Below are 13671 nucleotides of genomic sequence, written 5' to 3' on the forward strand. Positions count from 1 at the left end.
GTTTGCGAACAGTCTAGTTTGCATACGTTTTGGATTACAAACACGTCAAACCCGGAAGTGCATGTACCGGTTTGTGAACTTTTTTTGGATTACAACCCTTTTTTTTATTACCGGTATTACGAACAAAAATTTTTTTGGGAGGCCCCATTGGCGAAAGAGCGCCTTGGGTTACAACCTGTTTTGGTTTACAAAGTGACCCCCGGAACAGATGATGGTTGTAAACCAAGGTACCACTGTACTGGACGAGATGGGCCATTGTCCTGATCCAGCAGATTTTTATGTTCTTATAACTTGAAATTGTGCTGCTCCAAGAGAAGCCTGTATGCACAGCATCAAGTCAGAGATGAAGAAGAAGAGGAGGAGGAGGAGGAGTTTGGACTTGATATCCCGCCTTTCACTCCCCTTTTGTTGTTGTTTAGTCGTGTCCGACTCTTCGTGACCCCATGGACCAGAGCACGCCAGGCACTCCTGTCTTCCACTGCCTCCCGTAGTTTGGTCAGACTCATGTTGGTAGTTTCAAGACACTGTCACACCCCTTAAGGAGTCTCAAAGCGGCTAACATTCTCCTTTCCCTTCCTCCCCCACAACAAACACTCTGTGAGGTGAGTGAGGCTGAGAGACTTCAGAGAAGTGTGACTAGCCCAAGGTCACCCAGCAGCTGCACGTGGAGGAGCGGGGAATCGAACCCAGTTCACCAGATTACGAGTCCACCACTCTTAACCACTACACCACGCTGGCTCCAGGTTTGGGAGGCTAGCAGCACGGCTCTTTGGGTGGCCTTGGATGAGCTGTTATCTCTCAGCTTAGCTTACACAATGAAGTCTGTGCCAGTGCTAAAGGAGGCAAGAATTTGCAAAGTGCCTTTTGGGGTGTGGGGAATACTAAATGAGCTAGAAAAATTATGAACAACAACGTTAGGAGGGCGTCACAAACGTTCAGCACAGCTTGCTGGGTGGTCTTGGGCAACCCTGTTCAGCTGAACTGACCTCAAAGGGGTTGGAGATAAGAACACGGCTGCCTTCTATGTTTCGGATGGAAAAGCCTAAATATCTAAATGCCTAAACATCTCAGTCTGTCTATCCACCAACTCAAAGCCAGAGAAAAGGTGCCAGATGAGACCCTGGACAAATTCCACTCGAAGAATCTTTCCCCTATTCTTGACTGCGGAAAGCTCTACGGAAGCATATTCTATTTTATCAGACATTCAAGCTCTGTTAAGATACATGCACACAACAAACACAGTAACATAAAGCCTTATACTGGGGTATGAGACAGCTGGTCCACATGCCTCAGTACTGTCTACACTGGCTGGCAGTGACTCTCCAGGGTTTCAAGCAGGGGATATTCCCAGCCCTATGTGGACGTGCTGGAGATTGAACTGGGGACTCTATATGTGCAAAGCAGGTGCTCTATCACATCCAAGGGTGACGGGGCAATAAGGAGGGAGGTAAGCCATGGGGCAATATCACTGAGCTATCTTGCCCTTTGCAAGGAACATGCTTGCCTTTTATTCTAGGAACTGATCAAGATTAGATAGGAAGGAAGCAAGGGCATTCTGAATGTAGGAGTCAAGTGTGCTTCCAACTTTAACCCCCCCCCAAAAAAATCAAAAGATTTTGGAAACATCGGCTTAGTTCAACAAGCAGCTTCGACATAAAGCTGATGCGATTCTCAGAGCATGTGACACTGGAAGCTCTAAAGAGATTACAATATCCTCACATAAACAAAATGTTAAGATCGGCATGGCACTGCTTTATTCCTGAGCGATAAAGCCTTTTAGAAGCAGGAGTTCAGCCCATTAAATAAATATAAGGGCTAAACCTGTTAAAACGTACGGATTCAAACCATTAAGAAAACTTTGCCTCAGTAAAAATAAACACATTGTCCACCAGACACTCATGCAGAAAGGTTTTATCTGTAGCCAAAGCAGGAACCTTTCGACCCAAAACAGTTTAAAGCAAAAACCCACACCAGAGCAGGAAGAATTTGCAGAAGAAACATTTTCCATTCAGTATCAGCATACTGTAAACACAGTTATCAGGGCAAACTATCGCAATATAAATTTTACTGACAAATTGCTGCTTTGGCTTTGTACACTGCATAAAGGCGGCTCATTGCTGAAGAATTGATGCTTTTGAATTATGGTGCTGGAGGAGACTCTTGAGAGTCCTATGGACTGCAAGAAGATCAAACCTATCCATTCTTAAGGAAATCAGCCTGAGTGCTCACTGGAAGGACAGATCCTGAAGCTGAGGCTTCAATACTTTGGCCACCTCATGAGAAGAATCCTTGGAAAAGACCCTGATGTTGGGAAAGATTGAGGGCACTAGGAGAAGGGGACGACAGAGGACAAGACGGCTGGACAGTGTTCTCGAAGCTACGAACATGAGTTTGACCAAACTGCGGGAGGCAGTGCAAGACAGGAGTGCCTGGTGTGCTCTGGTCCATGGGGTCACGAAGAGTCGGACATGACTAAACAACCACAACAGCACTGCATATCCTAAATACAAAGAAAACAGACTGTATTTTTTTTTATAAAAAAAAATATGGTACATTTTCCACAATTTTCAAGAGAGGCAGCTTTAATCTAATACAGTGCAATATCTTGCTAAAAATTAATGGGGAGTGCGGGTTGGGGGAGAACAAACTAAAATAGGCTTTTACTTAAGCATTTACAAACTAAATGAATGGGTGGTTTAGGAAAGCCACAAGGAGGAACAGCCCAATATATTCTGCTCCCTGAGGCGAAGGATAGATGTCCCTCTCCCAGACCTGTGTCAGAGCCTGGACCTCACAGCCAGCCTTCCCTCAAATCTGAAGAACCAGTCTGGAAGTGCAGGGAGCACACCAGGAGGGAGGCAATGGAATAGAATAAGAACACCTGTCTTCAAGCAAGAGGATTGGTCCCCTAAATTTTTATACAAGGGGGTGGAGCCTGAAGGGCTTTCCCAGATGATCTCAGTGATCTACTTGGGATGTACAGGGTAAGGCAGTCCTTAAAGGACCTTGGTCTTAATAATATGGTAACGCTGAATTAAGGTCTTTCCCCATGAGCTTCCTTGAAATACAGGTTTTCCCACTGCTACTAATCTTTCCTTCCTATGCCCAAACTAAGGGGAACCTTGGAAATGCACATGCTGAGTGATAGTGAAGCCCCACAGGCCTAGCTTGAACTGAGTGTGCATCCAAGATGCGGGATCAAGAGCAACGTGGTGCCCTTCAGATGTTGCTGGGCTACAAGTCCCATCAACTCCAGGCCAGCATGGCCAATGGTCAGGGAGGATGCCAGTTGCACTCCAGCAATATTGTGGGGCCAGATACTGACTACCATTGCCTTGGACGATAACCTAAGAACTCTTTGCAATATTGCAAGTACTGCATGCCAGATGCACTGGGTTCTCCTTAAGAGAGAAGCCCATGTGGAAAAGTTTCCAGGAAGTTCAAAAGTCATGGCCCTGAGATCCAATGCCAACATCATTTGAGAAAACAGAAGATCCACATTCCCTTTTTCACCGGTCACAAAGACGGCCATTTCTCAGCCATCTGAACAGAGCAGAGGCAGAAACTTTCTGCCATTGTCATCTAGTATTTGGTACCACAGTCCTAACATTTTCACATTCTGATGTTCGGCGGGAGGGTGGAGAGGGGGGTTGGCTGGCACCCAGGCTTAATGTTTTCAGATTATAATGTTCAACATCTGACATTGGCAGAGAGAGGGAGGGAAAGCGGGAGACACATCCCATTCCTATACGAAAACGACATGAGAAATAACTGCTCAAGATTTCACATGTCAGAAGAGCTTTGCTTCCACCTGAAATAGCAATGATTATGCTCCTTCACAATGCAGCTTGCCACCTAGTTGTCCCCCACACCCCACCCCTGGCCTAGTGACTGCCAAGCAGCCGTAAAAGCCAGCTAGTGTGAGAAGTAAAACATCACCGCCCCCCCCCCCGGTCTTTTTATAAATAAAAATCTTTTCAAGTGGGAGCAGCATTAAACACTGCAGCTTTTAACATCCCCACCACCTTCAAATGGAGGGGTAACATCTGTGAGAATTAAGACTAAATAGTGCATGTATAAAGACTTGGGCGGTCACAAGAGCATACTTCAAAAGATCCAGGCTCCTCAGTGGAGTCACTAAAAGCTAAGATTTGAACATTCAAGTCTCTATTAGTCTTCTGGGGCTAAAATACGAAGGGGAGACTGCTATCTTGAAACTATTGCAAGAGCAAGCTGCCGAAGCAGACATAAAAAAAGACCAGAGTCTCACAAATGAAAGCTAAATGTTTGCATTTAGGTCATAAGGGCCCTTTCACACATACCACGATATCTGTATCACTCTTGTATAAACAAGAGCTGAAGCTGTTCAGCGCAAACCCTGGTTAAGGAGGAACCATGTTAACCATGACTGATTGATGCAACACTTCACTCTGCTTAAGGCAGGCAAGAACAAATCCCATGGTAGAGGCAAGAGGCAAATGGAAGGGGTAGGAAGGACATGATTTTGCAGTCCACTCCTGATCTCTCAACTGAATTGAAGATGTCCTTCCAGAGTACTCTTGACTGCCTTCTCCCATACCTATAATTACATATTTTATTTTTTTTATTCTGAACCACCTTGGAGTATACTTGTAAGAAGGGTGGTATGGTATGCAAGCAACTTAAATAAGTATATATGAGTCTGCCCATCAATGAAGATATATGAGCCAATCATTTGGACTCCGTCCATCTAGATTTTGTTGAGATACAGCTCCTATCATTCCTGACCATTGACCATGGTGGCTAGGGTTGATGTGAGATGGAATACAACATCTGGAAAGCACCAAGTTGGCTACCCATGAACTAAAGAGTTCCAGGTTCAAATTCTCAGTCCTAAAACTCACTGGGTGATCTTGGACTATTTGGGAATTTGAACCCGAGTCTCTCTAGAGCAGGCATCCACAAACTCAGCCCTCCAGATGTTTTGGGACTACAACTCCCACCATCCCTAGCTAACAGGACCAGTGGTCAGGGATGATGGGAGTTGTAGTGCCAGAACATCTGGAGGGCCGAGTTTGGGGGTGCCTGCTCTAGAGCATGGGTAACTAATGTGGTGCTCTTCAGATGTGGTTAGTTTCCACCTTACATCAGCCACAGCCTGCATGGCCAGCGGCCAGGGATAATGGGTTTTTTAGTCCAGCAACATTTGGAGGGCACCATGTTGGCTGTCCTTACTAGACAATCGCTCCAGCCAGTACCCCACATTGGTGCTTTCGCTTTGTGATACACAATACAGCTTGGACTTGGCTCTTTCCCCTTTGCGTCCTTAATCCCTGTGACAAAGAAAATAGGGAAGGCTTATATAACATTGCAACCAGGAAAACACTTTCTAGTGTTGTCAAACTACAGCACACAGCCTCTCTGAGATCTTGAAGTTCTACGGCTTTGACAAATCATGTAGCACATTCACCCCGGGCCCCATCTACTCATCACAGTTGTGCAGGCTTTGAGGGACTGCGAGCAAGTGACTTGATTAAAATCTAATGCAACGAAAACTCTCCTCTGAAGAGAAAATCCAATCCATTTCCAGTGAAGCAGAAGTGAAGAAAAAATCAAACAGCTTCCCTTGAGGTACAACGCGGCTGCATACGCTCAGTGCCACTGCGTCTAAGGTGAAGTGGTAAGTGTCAGTCATCCTTACAATTCCCCAAGGTGATAGCTTCACTTTTAAAGCCTTCGACATACTTTGACAGTAAAGTAAAAACTTAAAGGTCAGCGCTACTTGCTAAGGACAAGCTAAACACAAGAAAATCACTTTGGAATATTCCCCCCCCTCCCGCCTCCTTCTTGGATCAGAAAAGTAAACTACCGAAGGTATAAAGGAAAAGTTTGCCTCTTTGTCAGAAGGTTTCACTGAAGGGTATATTTAGGTGAAACCTTTTCTGAAACCCGTGCCAAGGTATGGAGATTAAATGTCACTCCAGCAGTGGTTTGCCAACCCCAAGCCCTTAATCTGAACTTCAGTGTTACGGGTTTTGCTGCCATCTGGCAAAGGCACTTTACAAGGCTGTATAAAACTACAGGTAGCCTCCAGCACCTTTAACTGGCAATTTCCTTTAAAATATTTCTGCACTGTAACTTTGAATGATGCAGTGGCATTCCTATTTTGAGAGGGCAGCGTTTCACAGCAATTATAAGGGCCAAATATTTATATAAGGTCATGAAAGATGTTATTTTACTAGACCTATATCCTGCTTTTCCTCCAGAAACCCTAAGGCAGCACACATGGGTTTCCCATCCACCGCTCCAAATTCATTTTACTCCCCGCAGCAACCCTATGAGGTTGTGGTATCTGAAGAAGTCTGCATGCACACGAAAGCTCATACCAATGACAAACTTAGTTGGTCTCTGAGGTGCTACTGGAAGGAATTTTATTTCGACTACGGCAGACCAACACGGCTACCTACCTGTAACTAGAACCTGTGAGGTAGGTTAGGCTGAGAGACAGCAACTGGCCCAGTGTCACACAGTCAACTTCATGGCTGTATAATGTTAGTCAGTCAGTCAGTCAGTTTATTGCATTTTAGCAAACAGTCAATATGCACTTAATTTCAGAGTGCATAATTTCTAGTGCAGATGGGGCAATGACAAGAGAGGTCTTTTCTCTCTGCTAGCTGCAATAGGGCAGACATGGGTACATAGGTATTCCTGATGGGTAATCGAAAGTCGTCCTGTCAGTGAGAAGCATTAGTCACCTCGATTCAATTGATTCCTCATCAGGGCAGTGAAGAAGCCAGGGTCGTGAACTTGAAAAATATTTCGCCTCATTAACACAATCCTGAAGCACTGAAATGTGTAACTGAATTGATGTACTCCATCATGGTTCACAAATTATGCTGTTAGATACCTTCTTAAGTTAACATTCGAACCACAGTGGCCTTTACTTCAAGACAGAGATACAAACACATATGAATGTGTAAACCACATCACAGCTATATTTTTATCAATTGAAAGGAAGCCAAGAATTTCTAATTTTACACACACACTAAAATAAAAAATCCTCGCTTGTTTATTTCTACACCCAGTGCCTCATACGCAACGTTCCTACTGAAAGTGGCTCTTACTGAATTATGGTCTCTTAAGAGTCATCTAGGAAAGGTGGAAGTGAAGAAATCCTCTATGGGAACACTAGCCTGAGGTCTGCACTTCAGAGCTGCCCATTATCAACATTTCACGGAGACTTTCCTTATTTTTAGGTCCCCGAGGAAAGAGTAGTAAATTACAAGTCAGGCTCACCAAGCCACACTTGGCTCCAAAAATCACATTTTCCTACCTCAACATTGAAGTCCCAGAGGTGGGCAGAGGAAATCTGGTCACAGCCAAAGAAGTCATTTTTTGGCTCAGAAATGCATTTTCCTGCTTCCCCAAAGCCCTACCCATTGAGAGCACCAGAGCTTTGTGCTCGACTCTTAACTGCACTCTCTTTATTTTTGCTGTAACAGCCAGCTTCTGAAGATTACAGTGATTATTTTTCACTCCCATAATATACAAGCAAGTGCAAAAGCTCCACTTTTCAAAACACCCTGGTTCTCTTTCATTAAGGACTAATATAGCAACTCTCAAACTTTGCAACAGAAAATCTCCCTACCGGTATATCTGGAGTGGGAGGGGCAGAGATTGGTTAATTCTCTTCAAATATAACCAAGAGATGAATGCAAAAGGTGTCACCATTATGAAAATCAATTCATTAAAACAACATTGATATTAAACAACTGACAATTTTTAAAATAATCAAAATGAATAATAAGATCTGTCACACATTTAAGTCCTGTGATTCTGCACAAGTCTTAATAGGGTTATTGGTGGGATGTGTAAATATGAGATTCAAGAGTATGTTCTAATTACCTTCCAATCACAAAGTTAAAATGATAAAGGCACATGAAGAGGCTCCCGATACAGTCATTTAAGAGAGGGCTCCACGGTTTATACCAGGAATTTCTCGCCCTGAAACTCACTTACAAATGGTACCTAACACCATGGAAACTAGTGCTGATATGCCCAGGAGCCTTGCCAAAATGATGGAGAGGCTTCACTTCCACAGGCACATACCTCCACATGTGGTGGGAATGTCCCCAAATCCAACTCTTCTGGAACATCAGTCATACAAGAAATATGCAAAATAACTAAGCAAGTATTAGAGGTCACCCCAGAACTGGCCCTACTGAACATCTTCCAAGATAATATTGCCCACTCACATTATAAAGAGCTCATAACCCACCTACTCTCAGCAGCCAGAAGAATCATAGCCAGACACTGGAGAGACCTGTCAGGAGTAATCATGGACCAATGGTATCAAATAGTATGGGAAACAATCTTACTAGAAAAACTAACCAATAAACTGAAACGGGGACAAATAGAAGACGCCTTCACCCCAGTATGGTTCCCCTTTATCACATATGTAGCCCAACAAGACAACAACAAGAATCTGCAGACAGCATACGACTCAATCTGCCTAACCTCATCCAAAAATCCACCCCCATACACTCACACACATAAACAAATCTTACCACAGTCAACCAAGACAACCAGCCGCACCCTAGGTCACCCTCAACCTCTCTCACCACCCAGGAAATACAGCAAGCAAATAGTAAGAGAACCCATACCAAACCCCACACATACACTAAATAAAAGAATAGAAGCATTACCACCCCCACCCCTTTTCTTCCCAAACTAATATTGCATGTAAAGCGAAAGTCTTGCAACAAATGAAACTGATCTGTAGAAAACACAACTTGAAAAAAGAGACAATGCACACATTTTTGTAAACTAATAATAATGATGATGATAAACAAAGGTCCACAGACCAGCTCTATTGTGTGCCAGTGTGTTTTTCTATTACAAAGCGCATCAGCAGATGTGCAGTAATGGTAGGTAGCCTCTAGCCGCTTTATGTCAGAGTTTCCCCAGCCAAGTCAAGTCCCTCTTCTTCAGAAGTACTTAACCTTCCCAGTTGCTCGCCCTCAGCCTCAGTCTCAGGAAAGACTTCAATTACTTCAGTTGCAAGAGGGAGGAATTCAACAGAGAGAGCATTGCTTGCTTACACTGCTGTGTTGACATGGCCCCAAAGACAGCTGACAGATGAATGCTCAAAACACCTTTGCAGCCAAGGGCCAAGCTGACCAGGGGCGAAACTCAGCACAGAATGCTGGAGGGAGAGGGGAATAAATGCAGTGCTCCTCAATAACACCTACTGGATGAAGTTAAAAGAGGTCTAGACGGTTTACTTCTTCTTCAAACCACCATAATGGCTTTTGTGAATTGACTTGCTGATGTAAGGCTATCATCGCATGTCCCTCCCAGCACTCAGATCATAAACGGGGGTCAACCTGACCCAAATTGCAATGCTTTTTCCTGGAGATGTCTCAAGGTGTCCTGAGATTTCTCACTGTAAATACATATTGCCATTCTTTTTTTAATTAATTCATTTTTAGGTAAACAGAATCACACAAGCAACAAAGAACACACAACATATTGGTCATCACAACCTCCTACAAGAATAGAAGTTAATGCCCCAAATGTCTGTATTGGCTCAGTTCAACAAATCATTCCACAAGTTCAAATGAGAGTGTGGTAGTGATCTTCCATTGTCTTCTGTTTCCATTTAGTTATATATTATCATTCTTAATACAATTCAGGTTTTATGCAAACTTTGGTCAAAACTGAGCAATGTTTCCAAATGATGTGGCTTTTTTGGGGGGCTATACAGTACCTTGCATAACAATACCTAACTTTACACAATCTAGGGGAAACGGCAACATTTCAAGCATCTATAACCATAGCTGCCAAGTTATCCCTTTTTTTAAGGGATTTTCCCTTATGCTGAATAGGCTTCCTCGCGAGAAAAGGGAAAACTTGGCAGCTATGTCTATAACTACCGTACCCTGGTAATAGCTCTCAGCCTAACTTAAGATATTTAATTTATTTAGTTAGATTTGTAAATGACTTAACTTTGATTAAATGCCCTAGTGGTTTACAAATAACAAAATATACATTACAATTGTCAATAAAGAACAGCATTAAAAACAAGCTGATAAACCCCTAAAATGAACAGAATCAAGATAAAAGTATACGCTCTAAGGTACGGTAAAATTACAGATTAAAATACATGTCTGGATAGGGCCAATATGGTAGCAATGAAATTCCTCTGACTGGTTATGACTTCAGGCCATTGTGGTGTAGTGGTTAAGAATCTTGGACGAGGACCTGGAAGACCAGGGTTAAAATCCCCCCTCAGTCATTAAGCTTATTTAGTGAGCCTGGATGAGCCACTATCTTGTCACTTAACCTACCGTTACCTCACAAGGTTGTTGTGAACATAAAATGGAAAGCGGGAAAAACCTGAGCTTAGAGAAAAGTAGGAAATAAATGCAACAGCAGCAGCAGTAATAGTAATAATAGCAAACAGCTAGGCAAGCACATCACCTAAATAATAACAATAACAATTTATACCCCGCCCATCTGGCTGGGTTTCCCCAGCCACTCTGGGCGGCTTTCAACAGAAGGTTAAAAATATATTAAAACACCAGTCATTAAAAACTTCCCTAAACAGGGCTGCCTTCAGATGTCTTCTAAATGTCATATGGTTGTTTATTTCTTTGACATCTGATGGGAGGGCATTCCTAAAGGTTTTCTTTTGTTAGTACTTGTCAGAAAGTTGAGCAAGAAGCCTCGTGAGTCTGAGCGTGGAACTTATTATAGCAAAGAAAGGGACAGAGGTGTGCAACATCAGTCACCATGAAAAGCAAGCAATAAATAGGAAGCCTCTGTATTGAATGATGTAGACTAGAGCTACAATTCCCATCACCCTTGACCTTTGGCCTCACTGGCTGGGGCTGATGGTAGAGAAGTCCAACAATATATGGATGCCACAAGTGCACTCACCCTTGTGCCAGGCCTGTGTGTGTGTGTGTGCAGGCCTTCAAGCAACAAGCATAAGCTACAGCAGGTGACAGCAGAGCTCTAACAGCAGGACACATTCAGATGAAGGTCAACCAAGACTCTAAACCAAATGAGTACAAAACTTTTTTTTGTTTATATGTGCAAAAAACACCATCTTTTGGAAAGAGGCCAAGTGTGCAGTTATAAATAAAATACTGAAACTAGACATGACGCCACTTATGTGATTTTGACAGTGTCAAGTTTCCTACCTGAAGGTCCTTCACGTTTGGAAATGGAATTCCTATGGTTACAACAGCACGGGCGTTGTCATCAGAGAAATCCAAGCCTTCACTGACTTTGCCTCTGCAGACAGCAATAAGAAGCGCCCCATCTTAAATGAAAATGATAAAGAACTTAAGTTATGGATCCCCTGCACAGCTGATGAAGTTGGCTCTTGCCAGTGAAAGCAGGTGCCGCAATATGGACACCATCAGTCTTCTTCCTCATTATCCATTTATTTGTCAGAATTCTTACCCACTTTTAACCATAAGGTCCCAGGTTGTGGTGGGTTAAGGCAATGTAAAAATACAGTATTTAAATCACTTAAAATAATTGGATGGGTTCTACAACCCTATATCTCTCAGGTGTCAAAGGCCAGGGTAAAAACCGGTTCTCCAGCATATAACAAAAGCCAACCGCAGTTCACTGAGTTTGGCTCAGCAAGCTGACTCAGGGCATCATCACCTTTGTGCACAGGCAAGGATCAATAGCACCCTATATGTTAAGTCTTTGGGCTACTGTAGAACTCTCTCTCGCTACATCTTTTGGAGTTTATGCCTAACCAAGGATTTAGTGAGAATCCATCAACCTCAGAGTATTTCCAATACCTTTCTTGCCCAATTCATGCATTTTTTTCATCACTTGTGCACAATGTCATGAATGATTTTTCAACAAATAATATTATATTATGTTGTTGTTGTTAATGCAGTTTCTTTTCAAATTTCTAATATATCCCTGATGAAGAGTGCTCCAGTTCAAAGTTCTTTGTGACCAGGTATATTTCATGAAAATAGAGCTTTTGAACCTACTAACTGGCTTTTTGTCATTTCCTGTGGTAACACTGGCCCAACCATTCGGCTCCTCTTCTCTCCCAATACACAGCAACAAAGGCAGACCTACACATAGCAAAGAATACAAGGCTGCTGCTGAAAATGGAAGCCATGGCTCTAGCTCAGGCATCCCCAACCTTCAGCCCTCCAGATGTTTTGGCCTACAACTCCCATGATCCCTAGCTAATAGGACCAGTGGTCAGGGGTGATGGGAACTGTAGTCCAAAACATCTGGAGGGCTGAAGGTTGGGGATGCCTGGTCTAGTTTCTGCCACTTGCTATATAGCATGCAGCACAACTTACCTGTGTCCCTTGCCTTACTATATTATGAAATTACCCCCAGATGAGGCAGGCAATGTTATCTAGAGAGGACAAAGAAACATGCAACATTGTGAGGTCAGGAGACAGAGGAAGTTGTATGAGATGTTTCTGAGGTGGTGGAACTTGACACAGGCTTTTAGCAGCAGCTGGCCATGCATCCTACGGTCTTGCTCCAGCCTCAGCAGACAAGTTTTCAAGCTTCTACATTTTTTACTCGGGCCACTTACCTTTTCCTTCTTTAAATTTTATGGCATCGTAGTATACTTGCAGCAGCTCGTCAAAATCAGCTTTGTTGCCTCCTTTCGGTTCCACGATGACCGTCTTAATCAGTTCAAGCTTTTCCCATAAGCCAGTGTGCAGCCAGCGATCTTTCAGTTTATCTAACATCTGAACAGATGACCCCAGAAACAAAAGTATAAGAACTATGCCTACCGATTCTCCTGCTTCTTTCAAAATCAAAATGATATATGCACATGGGTAAAATACGATGTTCGCAGAAAAGAACTATAAATCCATTTCATGTACATTTCTTTCTGTCTCTCTTTCTTGCAAACTTGTTTAAGCAGCCCACTAAAAGAAAATGAAACTTAACAGCTTTGGGATTTTGAAACGTCAGAGTTCTCTAAGCAGAAAGTATGTATGGACACACAGCCATATGGAACAATTATCATTGCAAAGACATACAGAAGATACCCGGGGGGGGGGGGGGGAATCAATCATTTTTTAAAAAATTAGGCAAGACTGCACAGATTTGTAATGTTGACATAGATTTTAATACGTATTTTATTTTATATTTATATTTTTCACTGCTTATTTTATTTCTATTTGGGAAAAATGGTTAATAGATTAGCAGAGTTCCCTCACTTTGGTTCCCCCACGTTTCCATATCCTAGCTTAGCACTTATAATAGGTGGGACTTATGGAAGTTGTAGTCCAAAACACCTGGAAGGCACCAGGCTGGCAAAAGCTGGTCTCCACTGACTGGCAGTGAGATTCAGACAGGGATCTCTCCTCCCTGGAGTTGCCAAGGATTGAACCTGGAGCCTTTTGTATATAAAGCATGTGCTGTCCAATATTTGGGACAGCACAGCATCCATGAAGAAGACCCATGTTTTATTTGTTCTATTATCTATTCCTGCTTGGGCCCATCAAACTATCTAAACTGTACAAACAGTAAATGCACTTGTCTTCTGTCCCTACCGGGTGGTGGTTATTTTGCATGCACAGCAATATACTCATCCACACACATAAATCTGTTGAATTATAATGGCTATTATGCTCATTCTATTCATTCTTGAGCTGTGCCTGACTTATTGCCCTGTAG

General features: G+C 43.0%; 1 protein-coding gene across 3 annotated transcripts in view; it reads right to left on the bottom strand.

Moving 5' to 3' along the window:
• Nucleotides 1-13671, bottom strand: part of BRIP1 (BRCA1 interacting DNA helicase 1) — a 112982-nt gene that overhangs the window by 23092 nt on the left and 76219 nt on the right. For all 3 annotated transcript variants that reach the window (XM_088657919.1, XM_088657917.1, XM_088657918.1), the window contains exons 15-16: nt 12575-12734; nt 11187-11308 (exon numbers count right to left, since the gene is read on the bottom strand). In XM_088657919.1, coding sequence (XP_088514045.1) covers nt 11187-11308; nt 12575-12734 — 282 coding nt within the window. The remainder of the gene's footprint in view (nt 1-11186; nt 11309-12574; nt 12735-13671) is intronic.

This window comes from Zootoca vivipara, chromosome 14 (assembly GCF_965207765.1).
Source record: "Zootoca vivipara chromosome 14, rZooViv2.hap1.1, whole genome shotgun sequence".
In the NCBI taxonomy this organism is placed as follows: Eukaryota; Metazoa; Chordata; class Lepidosauria; order Squamata; family Lacertidae; genus Zootoca; species Zootoca vivipara.